The sequence below is a fragment of the Aquarana catesbeiana genome, linkage group LG03, assembly GCF_042186555.1.
Source record: "Aquarana catesbeiana isolate 2022-GZ linkage group LG03, ASM4218655v1, whole genome shotgun sequence".
Classification (NCBI taxonomy): Eukaryota; Metazoa; Chordata; class Amphibia; order Anura; family Ranidae; genus Aquarana; species Aquarana catesbeiana.
The window spans coordinates 684,148,899-684,169,272 of record NC_133326.1 but is presented as its reverse complement, the minus strand read 5'-3'; the positions used below and the strand labels follow the sequence as shown (position 1 = coordinate 684,169,272).

At 43.5% G+C, this 20,374-nt stretch overlaps 1 protein-coding gene across 1 annotated transcript in view; it reads right to left on the bottom strand.

The window, feature by feature from the left end:
- The window catches only part of LOC141133537 (dynein axonemal heavy chain 2-like), a 345,338-nt gene that overhangs the window by 57,464 nt on the left and 267,500 nt on the right, over positions 1-20,374 (bottom strand). The window contains exons 54-65 of the mRNA XM_073622980.1: positions 16,676-16,806; positions 15,595-15,744; positions 14,101-14,268; positions 13,320-13,480; positions 8,812-8,951; positions 7,375-7,507; positions 7,111-7,250; positions 5,409-5,619; positions 5,175-5,291; positions 3,379-3,520; positions 2,237-2,406; positions 1,974-2,090 (exon numbers count right to left, since the gene is read on the bottom strand). Of these exons, the coding sequence (XP_073479081.1) occupies positions 1,974-2,090; positions 2,237-2,406; positions 3,379-3,520; positions 5,175-5,291; positions 5,409-5,619; positions 7,111-7,250; positions 7,375-7,507; positions 8,812-8,951; positions 13,320-13,480; positions 14,101-14,268; positions 15,595-15,744; positions 16,676-16,806 (1,780 nt within the window). The remainder of the gene's footprint in view (positions 1-1,973; positions 2,091-2,236; positions 2,407-3,378; positions 3,521-5,174; positions 5,292-5,408; positions 5,620-7,110; positions 7,251-7,374; positions 7,508-8,811; positions 8,952-13,319; positions 13,481-14,100; positions 14,269-15,594; positions 15,745-16,675; positions 16,807-20,374) is intronic.

Genomic DNA, 20,374 nt, shown 5'->3' with positions numbered 1-20,374 from the left:
GCGCCTGCTGCACGGCGGGGGAGCTGATGCGCGTGGCCAGTGGCCGCAGTGTCCGCCAGCCACCCGCGATCGCTCCACAGAGAGACAGAAGGGAATCTGTTAATGTAAACAAACAGATCCCAATTCTGTCAGGGGAGTACAGAGTGATCGTCTGTTCTTCGTGATCAGGAACAGCGATCTCTCTGTACTCCCAGTCAGTACCCTCCCCCCACAGTTAGAAACACCTCCCAGGGAACACATGTAACCCCTTGATTGCCCCCTAGTGTTAACCACTTCCTTGCCGGTGTAATTTATACAGTAATCAGTGCATTTTTATAGCACTGATCACTGTATAAATGTCATTGGTCCCAAAAAAAGTGTCAAAAGTGTCCGATCTGTCTCAGTCCTGCTAAAAATCGCTGATCAGCTCCATTACTAGTAAAAAAAACAACATTAATAATAAAAATGCCATAAATCTATCCCCTATTTTGTAGACGCTATAACTTTTGCGCAAACCAATCAATATACGCTTATTGCGATTTTTTTACCAAAGCTATGTAGAAGAATACATTTTTACATTTTTTGGGGGGATATTTATTATAGCAAAAAGTAAAAAAAATTGTTTCTTTTTTCAAAATTGTCGCTCTTTTTTTGTATATAGCGCAGAGGTTATCCAATACCACCAAAAGAAAGCTCTATTTGTGGGAAAAAAGGACATCAATTTTGTTTGGGTACAGCGTTGTGCGACCGCGCAATTATCAGTTAAAATGATGCAGTGCCATATCGCAAAAAATGGCCTGGTCACTAGGGAGGAAATCTTCCGGGGCTGAAGTGGTTAAAGGAACATGTTTTTTTTTTTTTTTTTTAGGGTTACAACCGCTTTAAGGCCTCATTTACATTTGCTTCAAAATATGTCATTTTACACTTTTTTTTTAAAGCTCTCTGAATGGCAACCAAAGCTCCTGTCACTGAATAAAATGGTTAGCTTACAGTCCAGTTCAAATGTTGTGTTTGCTTTGCGTCAAAAATAATATCCCATGTCGCTTTTTTAGTGCTTTAAAGTATCTCCAACTCGCTAACAACCTGCTGCTTTTGAGAGGCTTTTACTCAGAGTTAGCTTTGCTTTGTTTGGGAGGTATTGCAGGTATGAAATATCCCAGGATGCACTGGGAAACCAACAAGCCGTCACTTCCGATTCATGTGTATATATTTTGGGAGTGTCTGGTGCAGATGTCACACATCTGGTGTGCAGGATGGAGCAGCAGGAAGATGAGCGGGGTCCATAATGGAGCGAAGCAACTAGCAGATGGCACACGTGGTGTGCAACATGAGAACGCTATGGCATAAGGTGACCGGAGAGAGAGGACTGAGCAGCAGAGGATCAACAGAGCTGGGGAACTGGAAAACTAGCTAGGAAAACTAGCATATGTCACACATGGTGGGCAGCATGGGAGCAATATAGCGGGAGGTAAACGGGAACCAGAGAGAGAGGAGAATCAGCAAACCAGAGGATCAGCAGAGCTGGGGGTTACTACTGAGTGGGGGATCAGCAGAGCTGGGGGTTACTACTGAGCAGGTGATCTGCTGAACGAGGGTACTAAGAAAGCTGGGGGTCTGCTGAACAAGGATACTAATAAGTTCGGGATCTGCTGAGTGGGGGTACTACTGAGCCAGGGTTTTGCTGGGCCCCTTTAAAAACAAACAGAAACTCAACAAACACAGGGCATTTTCCAAGTTTCATTAAAGCTTCAAAAAACCATCACAGAAACATTGAAAAAATCAAAAAAGCATGTTGAAGCGGTAGGTGCTTTAATGTGTGTTAAAGTCGAAACAAGTGTAAATGAGCCCTTATTGTACAACAGGATGTGCGTACAGAGCAACAACTGACACCATGAAACTACATGATCACGGCTCATCTTATGCAGGTAGGAAGGTTTACCATGCCTTAAATGTGATTTCTACCAATACAATGAGGGTATTACAGCCACTGTTACCTCTCTGAGTTTATTCTGAGCCTCAGCCAGTGATGCCTGCTTCTCCGCCAGCTGTGCCATGGCTGCGTTCATGCGGGCCCGTTTGGGTTCCACCACACGGAATATACGACCATACATCTGCCAAAAAGAAAGAAAGAAAAGATGTAACCGAGGGATGGAGACTCAGAAAGACAGAGCATCCCCAAAGACCACGAACATCTACCAACGCCGGCAAACATGGCCACACCCATGCCAATCCCATTGACTTAGGATACTGAGCTCACCTCCATGGCACGCACCCACATACACAGGGAGCGGGCCGCCAGAGACACCCTGCCAACAATGTCTGGCTGGAAGTCTGGCAGGACACAGTACTGGCCAATCTTTTTCAGGACCCGCTCGGGGATGTTGTCCTTGTCAAAGTTGATGAGCTGTTTGATGAAGTTGGGCTCACCTGGAAAAAGAAACGGCCACAAAAATCAGACACTGTGGAAGGTTCTCTTCCACAAAGTTGAACCAAAGGTCCTGTATTTTTTCTAAGAGATTAATGCCTGTATTGTCAGCTCCATCTAGTGGATCCATATGGTATAGTTTTCTCATTGAGGTATTTCAGAAAGCCATATCACATTTTGGCCACTTGATGGAGCTGACAATACAGGCATTAATCTCTCTCCATGTTCCACAGTGCTGTACAGAGAACACTGATATTACATAGTGTAAATCAACAGACTTGCTGGACAGGATTACAATTCCAAGATAGATAGATATATAGATAGATAGATAGATACTAGAACTTTGTTAACTCTTTCTCTACTGTAGTACTATTGATTGTATATAAAGAAGGTTGCACTCCTGGCCCTACCCAAGTGTGAGCGTAAATGTGACATGGCCTTCAGACAGATCTCCTTCGCAGACCACGCCCCCTGACAAATTTCACTCCATCTACCAGGGCTTAGTCATAGAGATCTATGACTAAGGCCGGTGGGCATGGCGAAATGTGTTGGAAGTGTGTGTGTGTGGGGGGGGGCTGGGGGGGCAAGGAGAGCTGTCTGAAGGCCGTTTCACATTAACATTCACACTTTGGTCAGGCTGGGAGTGTGGCTTTTGTTACAGACAATGGATTTATCACTGGGGGATGAGTGAATACACATGCTGGCACCCCTATCATGAGGGATTAAGCTTTCTCTATGCTTCAAGAGGCGTTCCAAGTCTAACCATAGGTCACAGTGTAGTCCTATTGATGTTCGTTCTTACATTCTACACATGAACTGATGAAAACACAGTAACACAGTACAGACTTCCATATGATGAAGTCTCCCGGAGACGTACTACTTTTTACACTGGCACTGAAACCTCGGACCTGGTGCTGCACCCAAAAAACATCTCTCTGGTCTCTGCCAGCCACTCTTCCCTATTCCAGCCTTACCTAGTTGCCTCTTGGCCTCGGCCCAGGTGGGTTCGTTCCCTCTCAGGGTCATTACGGCCTGCATGACAGTCTCCACCAGGGTTGGTGGCCGTCCGTAGGCTCTGATTTCTGTCAAGTCCCTCTTGTTCAACGTCTCCAGGGCCTAGCGGGAATGGAAAGGAGAGATTGCAAATGCAACTTTATAAAGGAAAATTTTCAATAACGGTAAAAAGGATTTTGGCATTATTCTAATAGCCCCTTAGTGAAGGCTCTGCAAGATGTCTGCAGTTTATGAAGCACGGTCAGCTGGGGCAAGAGAAGATACAGGAATTGTGGTTAGATGGTTGTGGCTTTCTCCATGGCCTAGAATGTCTACTCACTTTCTTCTCATCATTTTCTGACAATTTTTTTTAGTCTTTCTCAGAAGACTTTGCAGTCTAATACTACTACAGGAATATATGGATTATGTGTCTTCTGATCAATCAGGGCAAGAGGAGACACTGGAACTTTGGGTAAAGCGGAAGGTCACTCTCTCAATCAACACTAATTTTAATCCTAATGCAACTAACATTAGTAAATAAATAGGACAGTATATCAAATTTACTTGTTTCAAACTTTTTTTTTTACATTTCTTCAGTTACTTTCTATTTGTTTAGGCCTAGGCAAATGATGTCATCCATCCCAGGAGTCTTCAGGAGGAGAGGAAGGGCTTTCTCAGCTAAGCACACCATCTTGCTTGCATGCCTGTGCTAAGGTCAGATCAGAGGCTTAACTAGAATCTTCAGGGCCCCGATGCAAGAACCCATGAAGGGACCTCCTGCTGGGGCCCTTTTCTTCAAGCCTGGGGTCCTTTCCACTGATACCAGGGCCTTTTACCCCCGTCATGGGGCCCTTTATTATGGTCCAGCAGCGGGACCCTTTAACATGTTCTGCAGTGGGCCCCATTCCTGCAGTCTTGGGACCCCCCCATGGTGGCGGAATGCCTGGTTGCAAGTCCAACTTTGCGACCCTGAAAGTTCCACCACTGGTGTCAGTAGTTTTTTTATTTTTAATTATTTTTTTTACCATTTTATTTTATTTTTTTTACAATTGTATTTTTTATTATTTTTAAGAGCCCTGTCTTTGGTGAGATATCAGGGATCTAAACAGACCTCTGATGTTTCACCTTTGAAACAGAGAATGGAGATTGAGGACTCAGCCCTCAATCTCCATCTCTGCAGCCTCACCTGCACAGAATGAATGGACAGGAATAGCTCTATACAGAGCTTCCCATTCATTCACAAACTGAAGCACAGAGTTTATTATGCTTATACATTATGCAGTTATGAATGGACAAAAGATCGATCGGTTCCGATCACTGACTCTGTCCAATGACATATTTACCGGCCCCTTTCCCGCTTTACATCCTGACACATCCCATGCAGCGGCCAGCAGAAGAGGGAAGGCCGGTAGCACTGCAGGGGCACGTGGGAGGGCCAGGGGAGCACACAGGGGTCTGAGGGCAGCAGAAGACAAGTGACCTGGATCGTAGGGGCGCTGGGGGGGGGCGGCATGTAGAGGAACCAATCCCCTCCATTTTCCTCCTGCAGCTGCTGAATACCTGTGGGAGGGAGAGGAGGAAAAGCAGGCTTTGTGCAATATCTGGCTGCACCAGATATTGCACTCTCCAGTTTTAGTAAATCAACCCATGGCTTGTGACCTTGCCATCGGGGGCTTTTAAGGAACTGGTCAGCTCACCAGATACCAACCATGACCTAAATATCACTTTTAGGTGGACACACCCTTTCCAACGCTCAAGAAGCAAAGTTGGAACCTACCTTCATGGCCTCCTCCAGAGCGGGAAGTGCCTCCTCCAGATCTTTCTGTGCATTGTCTGCCAGAGCCTTACACTTTATCTCCTCCGCTCCGATCTTCTCGCTGTGGGCTGTGACCGTCTGATGGAGAGATGTGGAGAATTGTTGGACACAATTGTTAAAGGAAAACTGAAATTTAAAAGAAAAGATAAAAAAAAAAAAAAAAAAATCGATGTGGTTGGTCGGGTCCAGACTGACCTTCTGCTGCTCATCGGCCTCTCTCCTCTGCTGGACAATGATGACCAGGTACTCCTCGCACTGCTTCTGGAATTCAGCCACTTTGCTCCTGGCGATGGCCAGCTCTTCGGACATCTTTTCCACCTTCTCTCGGGTCTCGTCGATCTTGAATAGTCCATTCCGCAGCTTGGTGGCCTTCTCTCCCAACTCCATCCGCTTCTCATTCAGGAGGCTTGGGGGGGGAAAGAGGAGACACATATAATAAGGTGCTTAAGGAAGAATTCAGATGTATTGTCCAAAACTAATGACATTTTTAAATAAAACCTTTATTTTAGATCTAGTGGTGCCATCGCTGGGTCTCTGTGCCGGAAAAATATAAGGAAAGAGATGAACGGCACGCAGGATCACATCCAAAAAGTGATATTTATTTATTGAAAAAACATGTACAATGCTGTAAAAACGTCCTACGTGTTTCGGACGTTCATTCTTAGTCATAGTTAAGGACTAATTTACGAAACGCTTAGGCTGGTTTTACAGCATTGTACATGTTTTTTCAATAAGGGAATATCACTTTTTGGATGTTATCCTGAGTGCCGACCATCCCTTTCCTTATCTTGGTACGCTGAAGGTGTCAGGAACCTTGAGGTCTGAGCACCGGGTGGAGCTGTTATGGTAGAAGCGCCTACACACCTGTTTTTTCATATACTGAACCCTGCTGGCCCCTCCCACCAGCCTCAGTACTCCTCTCAAGAGTCCTCAGCTCTGATACAAGCAGTGGGCTGGCTCTTGGGAGGAGTTATGCAAATATCAAAATGCTTTGTTGGGTAAGTGTCAGCCTGGAGAAGTGGGTGTTCCTAGGTAACCTGTATTTGTATATAGACTCAACCTAAGCAATGTTGAGCCTCATGATCGAAACAACTGAAATCCAATTTATGAAAGGGGAGGGCCAGGCACAGTCAGACTGCGGAGGAAAGAGCTAGATGAAGCTAGATGTCCTCCAGCCAGGAAATGAGGCATTCTCTATCTGCTTTTGCTGCAGCTTCTAATGCACATTGTGAGAAGCTCACAATGTGCAGTGAAATACACTCTTTATTTTGAGAAATGCTGCAATACAAATGACCTGAAATACAAAATCTAAGAAAAGAGAACCTACCTTGTGGAGGTCTCCCTGATATACTTACCCTTTTGATGGCACTTATTGTGTCTATATGTTTGTGTTCCAACTGCTGTGTAAGTAAGTTTTCTGCACATCAGGGGATTTACCACCACCCCATTTTGGGGGCCTTGTAAATTAAGCATATTATACTTTTCATATTGCTTTGCTTATGACATGCTCTTCCCACAGATATACATAAATCAAATCTTGGCTCTGAGGAAGTGGGTGCTACTCTACGAAACGCATAGAGAATACAGCTTTAAGAATACACTAATTTAAGTGCTCCTGCAAAATTCTGTATATGCATCACTACCAGAAATATATGTATATCATTTTTTTTGTTTGTTTTTATCATGACATATTCAATGTAGAATTTGTTTGATTTAATTGATTTTTGATTTTAATTTAAATATGAAATAAATTTCGCATTTTTTTTATATTGTTACCTACTTCATTTGGCACTACTCATGAAAGTCCCATGGGGAAATTTTCTTTATGGTTCTACTAAGACAAGAGAAAAAGTTTCCTACAAGTCCAGAAATGAGCGAGGTGAAAGGATGGACTTACCTCTTGTACCGGGACACGACCTCCAGGTAACTGGTGGGGGTGATGTAGTTATGTCTCCTCAGTTCCAGTTTCATCTTGTGGGAGTACTCCGCTACCGAGCGATGCATGGTGACAAAGATCCTGGCCACCTTCCCACTGACCTTGGGGGTATATAGGAGGGAAAGTTGGGATTTTAGACAAGGGGTGAATACACATGGGAGAAGAGAATTACTCACCAACAGCTTCACCCATTAGAGCCATTTTCAGACTGAAAGTCAAACTCACCCCCTCCATATTTCCTAGCTCCACTCCTTCCAGGTATCTTTCGGCTACCTCCAGCAGAGCTTCCTGTGGCCACTCGGAGAACCAGTCTATGGTGGTGCAGTTGACCAGTGCTGGATACTGGCGGATGCGGTTCCTGCAACAGAAGAGGACACAAAAATACCGTCTTCACATTGAGATGCGTCAAGACACACATGCTAAAGACCTGAAGATGCTCCAGATTTGTATTATTTGCTAAAACTGTGATATGTCACTTGCTCATCCATGTCTTTATGGACCTTGCTTTGTGCTCTGGTGCGCAGTCATGCTGGAACAGGAAGGGGCCATCCCCAAACTGTTCCCACAAAGTTGGGAGCATGAAATTGTCCAAAATGTCTTGGTATGCTGACACCTTAACTGTTCCCTTCACTGGAACTAAGGGGCCAATCCCAACCCCTGAAAAACAAACCCACACCATAATCCCCCCATCCACCAAATGATTAGGACCAGTGCACAAAGCAAGGTCCATAAAGATATGGATGAGCGATTTTGGGGTGGAGGAACTTAATTGAACTTGACTCGATAGAACACCTTTGGGATGAATTAGAGCAGAGACTGTGAGCCAGACCTTCTTGTCCAACATCAGTGCCTGACCCCACAAATGCACTTCTGGAAGAATGGTCAAACACTCCCATAGACACACTCCTAAACCTTGTGGACGGCCTTCCCAGAAGAGTTGAAGCTGTTATAGCTGCAAAGGGTGGGCCAACTAAATATTGAACCCTACGGACTAATGCCCCGTACACACGGTCGGATTTTCCGATGGAAAATGTCCGATCGGAGCGTGTTGTCGGAAATTCCGACCGTGTGTAGGCTCCATCGGACATTTTCCATCGGATTTTCAGACACACAAAGTTTGAGAGCAGGCTATAAAATTTTCCGACAACAAAATCCGTTGTTGGAAATTCCCATCGTGTGTACACAAATCCGACGGACAAAGTGCCACGCATGCTCAGAATAAATAAAGAGATGAAAGCTATTGGCCACTGCCCCATTTATAGTCCCGACGTACGTGTTTTACGTCACCGCGTTCAGAACGATTGGATTTTCCGACAAGTTTGTGTGACCGTGTGTATGCAAGACAAGTTTGAGCCAACATCCGTCGGAAAAAATCCTAGGATTTTGTTGTCGGAATGTCCGAACAAAGTCCGACCGTGTGTACGGGCATAAGACTGGGATGCCATTAAAGATCATGTGCGTGTAAAGGCAGGTGTCCCAATATTTGTGGTGATAGAGTTTATATGTCCCCAGTCACATATAGGAGAAGGTATATATGATACAACAGTTAACAATTGTATGAGAGCAGATGGACTCCAAACACCACCGGTCTATCTTTGATCACATATGAAGAGAATTGGATGTAATCCATTATAGTCTCTGCCCTAGGTAAACTCTCCTCACCTGAAAGGATCTCCCACGGGGCTCATACACAGAACGATGTGAAGATTATTCCGCACTCTCTCAATCAGGAAGTTAAAGAGGCTCTCAGGATTATCTGGGACACCCTCCTCTTTAGCCTTCTCTTGTAGAATGCTCCGGATCTACAGGGCAATAGAAAAGAAAGATTAGTTAGTGTATAGCACTGAGGAGGTAAACATCAGATAAGAGGTGAAGAGTATCCTATGACATTAGATGGCCAGACTGAAGACATCTGAAAAGGGAAGTATAAAAAAAAAGAAAATACAATCCTGATTCCAAAAACATTGGGATGCTGTGTAAAATCTACATAAAAACAGAATGCAAAGATTTTCAGATCCCACAAACCCATATCAGACAGATGGTTGATTTCACCAGCCTCACACCAGGCAGACTGATGCTCTTCACAGATCAACTTCCCTTCGGCTCCTCTGTAACAGCAGGCCTAGAAACATTCGGGACTTTCAATTTGATCTTAGGTGGTGACCTAAACATCCCTTTTGTACCGAGACTGGACTTCTCCATCGTTTTTCTCTTTTCTGGGCAATGTGCTAATTATGTGGATGCCGGACGTGAGTCCAGGGGAGCGATCTTCACCATCTGAATACGGCTCCTATTGTGGTCATCAGCAAGCTTAAAGGCCTAGGCTGGGCTAAAGCCACCTGCGCTTTAAAGCTTGCCGTCCGGTAAGCTTAATCTACAGCTACGGTGGTCGAGCACTTTATTTGTGGATGCACACTGTGGTGTTGTCATGACCTTTCGTATTTAAGAACACTCAATTATTTTGATGTCAACTGTTTTGGACTTTATTTTTAGGGTAGCTTTTTCCAATCCATATTTTATTCACAATTGAAAATATATCAAATGTTTAAACAGAGAAAATGTACAATTTTAAGGAAAAAATAAGATCATTTGGAAACTGATGGCAACAACAAGTCTCAAACAAGTTGAGGCAGGGCACCAAAAAGCTGGCAAAGTAAGTGGTACCAACAAGGAAGAGCTGGAAGAACATCTTAGAGAGTCAGAGTGTCTCAGTAGTAAAGATGGGCAGAGGCTCACCAGTCTGAAAGGCTTTGTCTAAAAATTGTCAAACAATTTCAGAATAATGTTCCTCAACATAAAATTGCAAAGGCTTTAAATATATCATCATCTACAGTAGACACAGTAAAATCATCAAAAGTATCTGAGACTCTGAGAAGGGACAAGGCCAAAACACAATATTGGATGATGGTGATCTTTGGGCCCTCAGGCGGCACTGCATTAAAACCAGGCATGATTGTTTGATGGACATCACTGCATGGGCTCAATAACACTTCCAAACATCACTGTCTTTGAACACAGTTCTCTGTGCCATCCAAAAAAGTAAAGCTCTATCATGGAAAGAAGAAGCCATATCTGAAAATGATTCAGAAACACCGCCGTCTTCTCTGGGCCAAAGCTCATTTAAAATGGTCTGTTGCAAAGTGGGAAACTATTCTGTGATCAGACAAATTGAAATCTGACATTCTTTTAGGTAACCGTGGGTGCTGCATTTTCTGCACTAAAGAGAGGGACCTTCTGGCTTGTTATCAGCGCTCAGTTCAAAAGCCTGCATCTCTGGTGGTATTGGGGGGGGGGGGGGAATGGGGCATTAGGCCTGAATATGGAATGGGCAGCTTTCACATCTGAAAGGGCACATCAATGCTGAAAGATATATCTAGGTGTTAGAGCAGCATATGCTTCCATCCAAGAAGGGTCTTGCATATTTCAGGACAATGCTAAACCGCATACCGCATCTATGACAAAAGCATAGCTTCCTAGTAAAAGAGTGCTGAACTGGCTGCCTGCAGTCCAGACCTTTCACCAATTGGAAATATTCCAATCCAATTCAGTTAATTGTCTCAATCCAGAGCACTAAGTGACATTTCTGTCTGTTGCCTCCTTCCTCTGCTATCAGCAAGAATCACTGACAAGTTTTCCTGACACCCAGAGAAAAATGGTGACATGGGAGGAATCTCCAGCTGATTTACAGCCTCAGCTCTGTTCCTGTGTTAAGGGGGTGTCCCTTCCCTCCAATCAGCTCTCAGAGCTCTCCTCACTGAGCTCTGCAGAGTGTAACTTCAGTTCTCCGTACCCTTTTTTTCTGACAGCTCAGAGAAGTTTTATAAATTCAGCACTTTTTAACATCTATAGAGAAGAGAAGACTGCAGATCAACAAGTACAAGGTACAGGAAGATTTGTTTTATATCTGTGTATCACCCTGAGGCCAGTCACTTCACTGGGTATATATAAGGGTTTTCAACCACTTTAAGCTCTGATAAGGAGTATGTGGACACCCAAAATGAGTTAGCATTACTGCTTTATAAATGTCTGGATTCCTTTCAAGACCTCTTCTTGTGTTTGGGGCATCTTGTCATCCCAGAATTAGCTTCACTGAAGTGATTCAGCTTAATAAATAAGACGGACACTAACAATATTACACATTATTAACTGAAAGCAGACCTTCAACCCGATACACAATGTGGGTGTACCTGGCTCCCACCCCCTCCCTCTACAACAGTTGGATATTATCTTATTTTTTGGTGCTGCACTTCTTCCTTTTTTGGGAGGATGACATTGCGCACAAATTTTTGCATGTGCAGATTTCTTCACACAATTGCGCGACGATGGAGAGGTGAAGGAGGTCTGGGACCCCTTTTCCTGAAGCACTGCTGAGCTCTGCCAGGTCCTGAAGGTTGGGCAGAGCCTTGCGGTACATCTGTGCATGCCTCGGACTATCCAAAATGGCAGCGCTGGTGGAGGGGGGCAGAGCTACAATCAGGGGGACTGAAGGTCCGTTTTAATAAATGAAGAGCTGACACCTCTTATACAGTATCTCACAAAAGTGAGTACACCCTTCACATTTTTGTAAATATTTTATTATCTTTTCATGTGTCGACACTGAAGAAATGACACTTTGCTACAATGTAAAGTAGTGAGTGTACAGCTTGTATAACAGTGTAAATTTGCTGTCCCCTCAAAATAACTCAACACACAGCCATTAACATCTAAACCGCTGGCAACAAAAGTGAGTACACCCCTAAGTGAAAATGTCCAAATTGGGCCCAAAGTGTCAATATTTTGTGTGGCCACTATTATTTTCCAGCACTGCCTTAACCCTCTTAGGCATGGAGTTCACCAGAGCTTCACAGGTTGCCACTGGAGTCCTCTTCCACTCCTCCATGACGACATCACGGAGCTGGTGGATGTTAGAGACCTTGTGCTCCTCCACCTTCCGTTTGAGGATGTCCCACAGATGCTCAATAGGGTTTAAGTCTGGATACATGCTTGGCCAGTTCATAACTTTTACCCTCAGCTTTTTTTAGCAAGTTGGTCGTCTTGGAGGTGTGTTTGGGGTCATATCATGTTGGAATACTGCCCAGCAGCCAAGTCTTCGAAGGGAGGGGATCATGCTCTGCTTCAGTATGTCAGTGTACATGTTGGCATTTATGGTTCCCTCAATGAACTGTAGCTCCCCAGTTGCGGCAGCACTCATGCAGCCCCAGACCATGACACTCCCACCACCATGCTTGACTGTAGGCAAGACACACTTGTCTTTGTGCTCCTTACCTGGTTGCCACCACACACGCTTGACACCATCTGAACCAAATAAGTTTATCTTGGTCTCATCAGACCACAGGACATGGTTCCAGTAATCCATGTCCTTAGTCTGTTTGTCTTCAGCAAACTGTTTGCAGGCTTTCTTGTGCATCATCTTTAGAATTTGATGCAGTGTGCGGCGTATGGTCTGAGCACTGACAGGCTGACCCCCCCCCACCACTTCAATCTTTGCAGCATTGCTGGCAGCACTCATATGTCTATTTCCCAAAGACAACCTCTGGATATGACGCTGAGCATGTGCACTCAACTTCTTTGGTCGACCATGGCGAGTCCTGTTCTGAGTGGAACCTGTCCTGTTAAAACGCTGTATGGTCTTGGCCACCGTGCTGCAGCTCAGTTTCAGGGTCTTGGCAATCTTCTTATAGCCTAGGCCATCTTTATGTAGAGCAACAATTCTTTTTTTCAGATCCTCAGAGAGTTCTTTGCCATGAGGTGCCATGTTGAACTGCCAGTGACCAGTATGAGAGTGAGAGCGATAACACCAAATTTTACACACCTGCTCCCCATTCACACCTGAGACCTTGTAACACTAATGAGTCACATGACACTGAGGAGGGAAAATGGCTAATTGGGCTCAATTTGGACATTTTCACTTACGGGTGTACTCACTTTTGTTGCCAGTGGTTTAGACATTAATGGCTGTGTGTTGAGTTATTTTGAGAGGACAACAAATTTACACTGTTATACAAGCTGTACACTCACTACTTTACATTGTAGCAAAGTGTAATTTCTTCAGTGTTGTCACATGAAAAGATATTATGAAATATTTAAAAAAATGTGAGGGGTGTACTCACTTTTGTGAGATACTGTACATGTACACAACAGGAAGAGGCCTGCACCACACACAAAGGTACCTCCTCAAACTCATCCGCCTTGTACAGGTTGGGGACCTCTCCAGAGCTCAGGATGTTGTTGACGTCCTCCAGAAAAGCCTCCTCTGTGATTTGGGTATCCGTCAGAAGGAAGACAGAGGGGCGCCCGTCTACACCGGCCAGTCGATACAGTTTTTTAATGTCTGAAAACGAGAGAGAAAGGAGCACATAGAGAGATAAAAAAAAGAAGGGAATAAATCATTGTCTATCGTAACGCCATACAATAAAAGAAGGCTTGTCCCAAAATGTTAGCGCAACCCTAACTATCAACTTCTCTTAATTACTCCCTTCTTTGACCCCTGGCGAATCAACCCCATTGTTTCCAAGCTATCCTTAAGGACTACAAAACACCTCCCCCTCTATTCTATGGAGAAGTGGAGAGGGTGTTCTGTAGTCCTGTGGAAGGGTGACAACGTTGCTCCTCCATGGATACGGTAAATAAATGTTGTCAGTCTAGGTAGGAAGTTTTTTCTGGCAGGATAACCGGGTGAAAACAAGCAAAAAAAGCATTAAATAAGGAAAACTAATGCAGCAACATCTAAGGACTGTAAAGATGTATTATATTACATTTTTTTTCCTGTGTTTATATACACTTTACAGGAGACCCCGTGATCAGAAAAACCCTCAGCCTTCCATTGCCAACCTCCTCCAGGAAATGCAAACAGCCTGGCAGCAATGTTCTTCCACCTCATTAGCGCAGTACAGAGAAGAGGACAGGTTCTTTTTAAATTTCCTCTATGTGGATCAGTCATTTGCCCCTCACCTTCGCGGAACTCTTGCCGGCGGTATCCACGTGTCACCTCCAGTTGAAAGACTTTGTATTCACAGATATAGGACGCCAGACGAGCAAGACTCTGCCGCCCACTACCGCCAATACCGACCAGTAACATGTTCCCCCGCGGCTGGCCAATCACACGCACAATTCTGGTCACTGCAAAAAAAAGCAAAGACGCAAAAAAAAAAGATTTATTCTCTGCTTGGACACCATCAAAATAAACACGTTCAAGGAGTAATAGTAACATTCAAAACCCAGGAGCCAATCAGAATTCGCCTAATTCAGTGCGATAGATTCTGATTGGTTACTGTGATTGAGGTGAAGTACAGCATTTATTAATAATGAACAAATGTGAGCAGGCACAATGCACACAAATCATTTTTAATAATAAAGAGGAAGGGACGATTTACATTTTTGGGGTGCATTAACGTGCACTGTGTTAGAGTGGTTGTAAATTGACATGTGCAATTCATATCCGAATATCCGAATTTTTGAATTACCAAATTTTTCCGAATATTCAGAAAATTAGAAAATTCTGAAATTCGCAATTTCGAAAATTTGGAAATTCAGAATGCGAAAATTTGGAAATTCTAAATTCTAAAATTAGGAATTCGGAAATTCGAAAATTTGGAAATTCTAAATTCTAAAAAGCTGAATATTCGGAAATCCAAAAATAAGAATGAAAATCCGAAAAATCAAAAGAACGAAAATCCAAAAATAAGAACGAAAATTCAAAAGCCCCAAAAATTTGAAAATCCAAAATAATAACTAACTAATAATAACTTAACTATTACTAAATATTAAATTATAGGTATTGGAATTTCCTTTCAAATTTGGCTGTTAGTGAACGTAATGAATATTGATTTATCCAAAGTTATGAATTATCCGTAATAACGAATACCGTATCTAAACTAATGGAACTGAACAAATTAATAATAATAAATAACAATAATAATAAAACCATATTATTATTATTTATTATTATTTTGTTCCATTCCATTTGTTTAGATGTGGCATTCTTTATTTCGGATAATTCGTAACTTCATATAAATTTGTATTCGTTATGTTCCCTAACAGCCAAATTTAAAAGGAAATTCCAATACCTATAATTTAATAGTTAGTTATTATTAGTTAGTTATTATTTAGAATTTTTGGATTTCGTCCTTTCGGATTTTCCTTTCTTATTTTCGGATTCACGTATTTCGAATTTCCGAATTACGATTTTTCGAATTTTTGAAAACATTATTACATCATTAAAAGACATTAAAATCATACACCAAACACAATAATTACCATGTTGTTTTGACTGTAACAAACACAAGTTAATGATTCCAAGCTGACATAATGGATCGACGCGTGCAGTGTTATTGCCATATCATCCTGAAAAAGCAATAAGACAGCGAAACGCGTTGATCCATTAAGCCACACATGACAGATGGCTCCACCCATAATTATTTGTGCAAATAGGTATTCAAAATGCACCGTGTTGGATGGCGTCAGTGAACAGAACGAGTTTCTTAGCCGCAGTCCCAGGCTGCTGAGTCAGTTCCTCCTGCTGGGTCATCATGAACTTTTTCAAAGTGCCAAAGTCGGTGATGTCCTCGTACACGGGGGGTTCCCGCATAAAATCACCTGTAGAAAGGAAAAGGAGTGAATGCAAGTATAAGCAAGAGGTCCAGGGCTGGGTGAAGGGGTAGACAGAAAAGGCAGCTTCCCTGGGCTTTAGCGGAATGGTTGGGCGTGTAAAGGGTAGAACTTGAAAGCTATGCTGGAGACTGACTTTGACTTTGGGGAGAAGTAGGGATGGCCTTTTCGCCTTGGGTGCAAAAGAACCTTGTCCGGGCATTGAAGAGGTCCTCTTCATTCAATGAAGTGCCCAGATGTAGGTGAATTACCAAAATTTAAAAATGTTGCATGGGGCATTAAACCATATGGCAACCCCAACCATGATCTTCCATTTGCTCAATCTTGGTGTCATGTACTTACTAGTGCCTGGAGTCTAGCGTTGTCTTCCCGCAGCCAGTTCTTCTCACCGTGGCGGCTCCTGGTGCCGCCATCTTGGATTTTGGAGCCAGCTGTGACTTCCTGTTGAATCACAAGCCAGCTCCCCGCTGCACATGTGTGAGATCAGGCGGCACAGTGAGACTGGTTCTGTAGCTTCCTGGGACATGTGAAGCGTCCTTGGAGACTGCGAGCGGGGCAGGATGAGTGACGTCAGTCTCGCCTAGGTGAGAACTGAGGAAGTGGGAACGCTTATCTGTCCAAAAATTTACCAACTCCCCATATAAAAAAGACACAAAAAAAAAGAAAACTAGTGTAAGCAGCCACATTTAAGGACTGCGATATATGAGATTTTTGCTCTTGGGTTTAGAAACATTTTAAATATAAGGGTGTTCTGGAGTTTTTTGCTGATAGCCAACAAGAAGGTTCAAACTTTCAAGGCAGATCTGATGCTGATTGGTAATGAGAGTACATTACTACATAGAGTTCCTTGTACTACTCTGTCTTTTTCTATAAAGTGAAGTGCACCGATTGGCTACTGGTCGGGTCTGATGTTACCTACCGAACACCGGAGGGTGTTTGCTGGGACACAGGTTGTGGTAGGTGAGGTCGAAGAGAGAGCCTAGTTTTTCGCTCAGGATCCCAATGAAGGCTTCTGTGTCGGAGGAATCCACCAGACGGTCAGAAAATACTCTGCAAGAAACAGGCAAATGTTCGGGTCGGTCACATGGAACATTGGGCGTTCTTTCTCTTCTCTAGTTCTGGGCAGTCTCCCTAACATCAGAGCCACTATTTACATCAATATATACACTATATTGCCAAAAGTATTGGGACGCCTGCCTTTGCAAGCACATGAACTTTAATGACATCTCAGTCTTAGTCCGTAGGGTTCAATATTGAGTTGGCCCACCCTTTGCAGCTATAACAACTTCAACTCTTCTGGGAAGGCTGTCCACAAGGTTTAGGAGTGTGTCTATGGGAATGTTTGACCATTCTTCTAGAAGTGCATTTGTGAGGTCAGGCACTGATGTTAGATGAGAAGGCCTGGCTTGCAGTCTTCGCTCTAATTCATTCCAAAGGTGTTCTATCAGGTTGAGGTCAAGATTCTGTGCAAGCCAGTCAAGTTCCTCCACCCCAAACTCAATATTGAACTCTATGGACTAAGACACCACTAAAGTTCAAGTGTGTGTAAAGGCAGGTGTTCCAATACTTTTGCCATATCGTTTATATATAAATGAAGGGTGTCGTGGTGACACCCACTCATTGGGCAGGTCAGTGACATCCTGCATTCCTAGTATGTCCTCAGTCTTCTGGATGGATGACATTGGGCATTATTCAACCTGGAAGACTGAGGACATCTTGTGGTGGTAAAGCAGTACTGCAGGGCACAGCTGCAGATTAAAGGGGTTTATTGCAGCCTAAATTCTTCTTTTTGTAAACAAGTTGGGGGCATTGTATGGCTGTCTGTAAGCCATTTTGTTTAACCTCTTATTGCCCACGTAACATATTGTATATGTACGGCAGCAAAAGAGGGTGGGCATTAAAGGGTAACTCCTTTTTGATGGGAAAAAAACAACAAATAATAAAAAAAAAAATATATATATATAGTATATACAGTTGCTATACAAGTCATATTGTAATTGAATGTTAAAAATTACCTTTCCTTTTCAATCTGCAGCTCTGTAATTTTCTGTAAAATTTAGTGCAATATGGCAACCTGGAGGCGTTCTGTATACAGATGGTGTACAGAACGCCCCCAGTCATATTAATTCCTGCTTGTGTGATTGGCTCACTGATTTTCCCAGAAGTCTGCACTAATATATAAGTCAGATTTCGGGCATCCTCTGCCACAAAAAAATGTCATGGGATGATTACAGTGGAGACTGCGAGTCAGACCTTCTCGTCCAACAGCAGTGACTGACCTCACAAATGCTCTTCTGGAAGAAGAGTCAAACATTCCCATAGACACACTCCTAAACCTTGTGGACGGCCTTCCCAGAAGAGTTGAAGCTGTTATAGCTGCAAAGGGTGGGCCAACTCAATATTGAACCCTACGGACTAAGACCGGGATGTCATTAAATTTCATGTGCGTGTAAAGGCAGGTGTCCCAATACTTTTGGTAATATAGTGTATATGCAATCAAGAAAGCTCTAGCACTACATATATGCTGGTAGATGTAAAGCAGCGTGTACAATCGTATTGTAACGTGTATGGTCAGCATCAAATATAAAGTGTTTCTGTTGTAGAGATCTGTAAATGTGTGAATGATCACCACACACAGTACACAGTATTACCCCATGCAGCATGCATTTCATCCTCCTGCCTCCTCCTTCATCTTCTCCCCGTACAGCTGACAGTGACTAGGTTGGTGTGATTTACTAAAGTTGGGTAATACAGAGCGATCGCTTCTAAAGTCCATTGCCAGATCATATGTGTGAGTTTTCACATTCGTCTTTCACAGCCGTAATGACATTTTTTTTTGTGAGCGAGGTGAGATATTTTGTACTAAAAATACAAACTTGCAAACTGTAATGCTCCAAATGTGTGAAAAATGTTCACTTGATATTCGTGTCGGATTAATACAAGTTGTGTGTCATCTGGGGTGACTTATCTGGTATATGAACACTGAAGATGGAGACGTTTTGTTCTTTATAAAAAGTAAAAACATAAAAGTAAAAGGTAGCTGTAGTCTATAAAAGAGGACCTGTACTGTGGAAGCTGTGCCAAGAAAAGGCAAGCAGGGGGCAAAGGGTTAATCACTAGCATTGCCTGCGGCTGGTCTGTTCCCCATTACTGACTAAGGACCCTTTCACACTTGTGCGACTTGGGACTGCAAAGTCACATGACAAGTCATACCCCATTATTTCCAATGAGTACCGTTCATATCCGTGCGACTCCAAGTCACTTTGGTCTGACTTTGATGCAACTTGAGGTCCATAGACCTCAAGATTACACAGGCATTGCTTCAAGTCGCGTCAAAGTTGCGGCAAAAATCACGACAAAGTCATGTGACATTCAGGTCGCACAAGTGTGAAAGGGGCCTTAGGCTAGGTTCACATAGAGTATCCTACAAAAGTGCGTACACCCCTCACATTTTTGTAAATATTTTATTCTATCTTTTCATGTGACAACACTGAAGAAATGACACTTTGCTACAATGTAAAGTAATGAGTGTACAGCTTGTATAACAGTTTAAATTTGCTGTCCCCTCAAAATAACTCAACACACAGCCATTCATGTCTAAACGGCTGGCAACAAAAGTTAGTACACCCCTAAGTGAAAATGTCCAAATTGGGCCCAATTAGCCATTTTCCCTCCCTGGTGTCATGTGACTCGTTAGTGTTACAAGGTCTCAGGTGTGAATGGGGAGCAGGTGTGTAAAATTTGGTGTTATCGCTCTTACTCTCTCATACTGGTCACTGGCAGTTCAACATGGCACCTCATGGCAAAGAACTCTCTGAGGATCTGAAAAAAAGAATTGTTGCTCTACATAAAGATGGCCGAGGCTATAAGAAGATTGTCAAGACCCTGAAACTGAGCTGCAGCACGGTGGCCAAGACCATACAGCGGTTTAACAGGACAGGTTCCACTCAGAACAGGCCTCGCCATGGTCGACCAAAGAAGTTGAGTGCACGTGTTCAGCGTCATATCCAGAGGTTGTCTTTGGGAAATAGATGTATGAGTGCTGCCAGCATTGCTGCAGAGGTTGTAGGGGTGGGGGGTCAGCCTGTCAGTGCTCAGACCATACGCCACACACTGCATCAAATTGGTCTGCATGGCTGTCATCCCAGAAGGAAGCCTCTTCTAAAGATGATTCAAAAGGAAGCCCACAGTTTGATGAAGATAAGCAGACTAAGGACATGGATTACTGGAACCATGTCCTGTGATCTGATGAGACCAAGATAAACTTTTTTGGTTCAGATGGTGTCAAGCGTGTGTGGCGGCAACCAAGTGAGGAGTACAAAGACAAGTGTGTCTTGCCTACAGTCAAGCATGGTGGTGGGAGTGTCATGGTCTGGGGTTGCATGAGTGCTGCCAGCACTGGGGAGCTACAGTTCATTGAGGGAACCATGAATGCCAACATGTACTGTGACATACTGAAGCAGAGCATGATCCCCTCCCTTTGGAGACTGGGCCGCAGGGCAGTATTCCAACATAAGGACCCAAAATGCACCTCCAAGATGACCACTGCCTTGCTAAAGAAGCTGAGGGTAAAGGTGATGGACTGGCCAAGCATGTCTCCAGATCTAAACCCTATTGA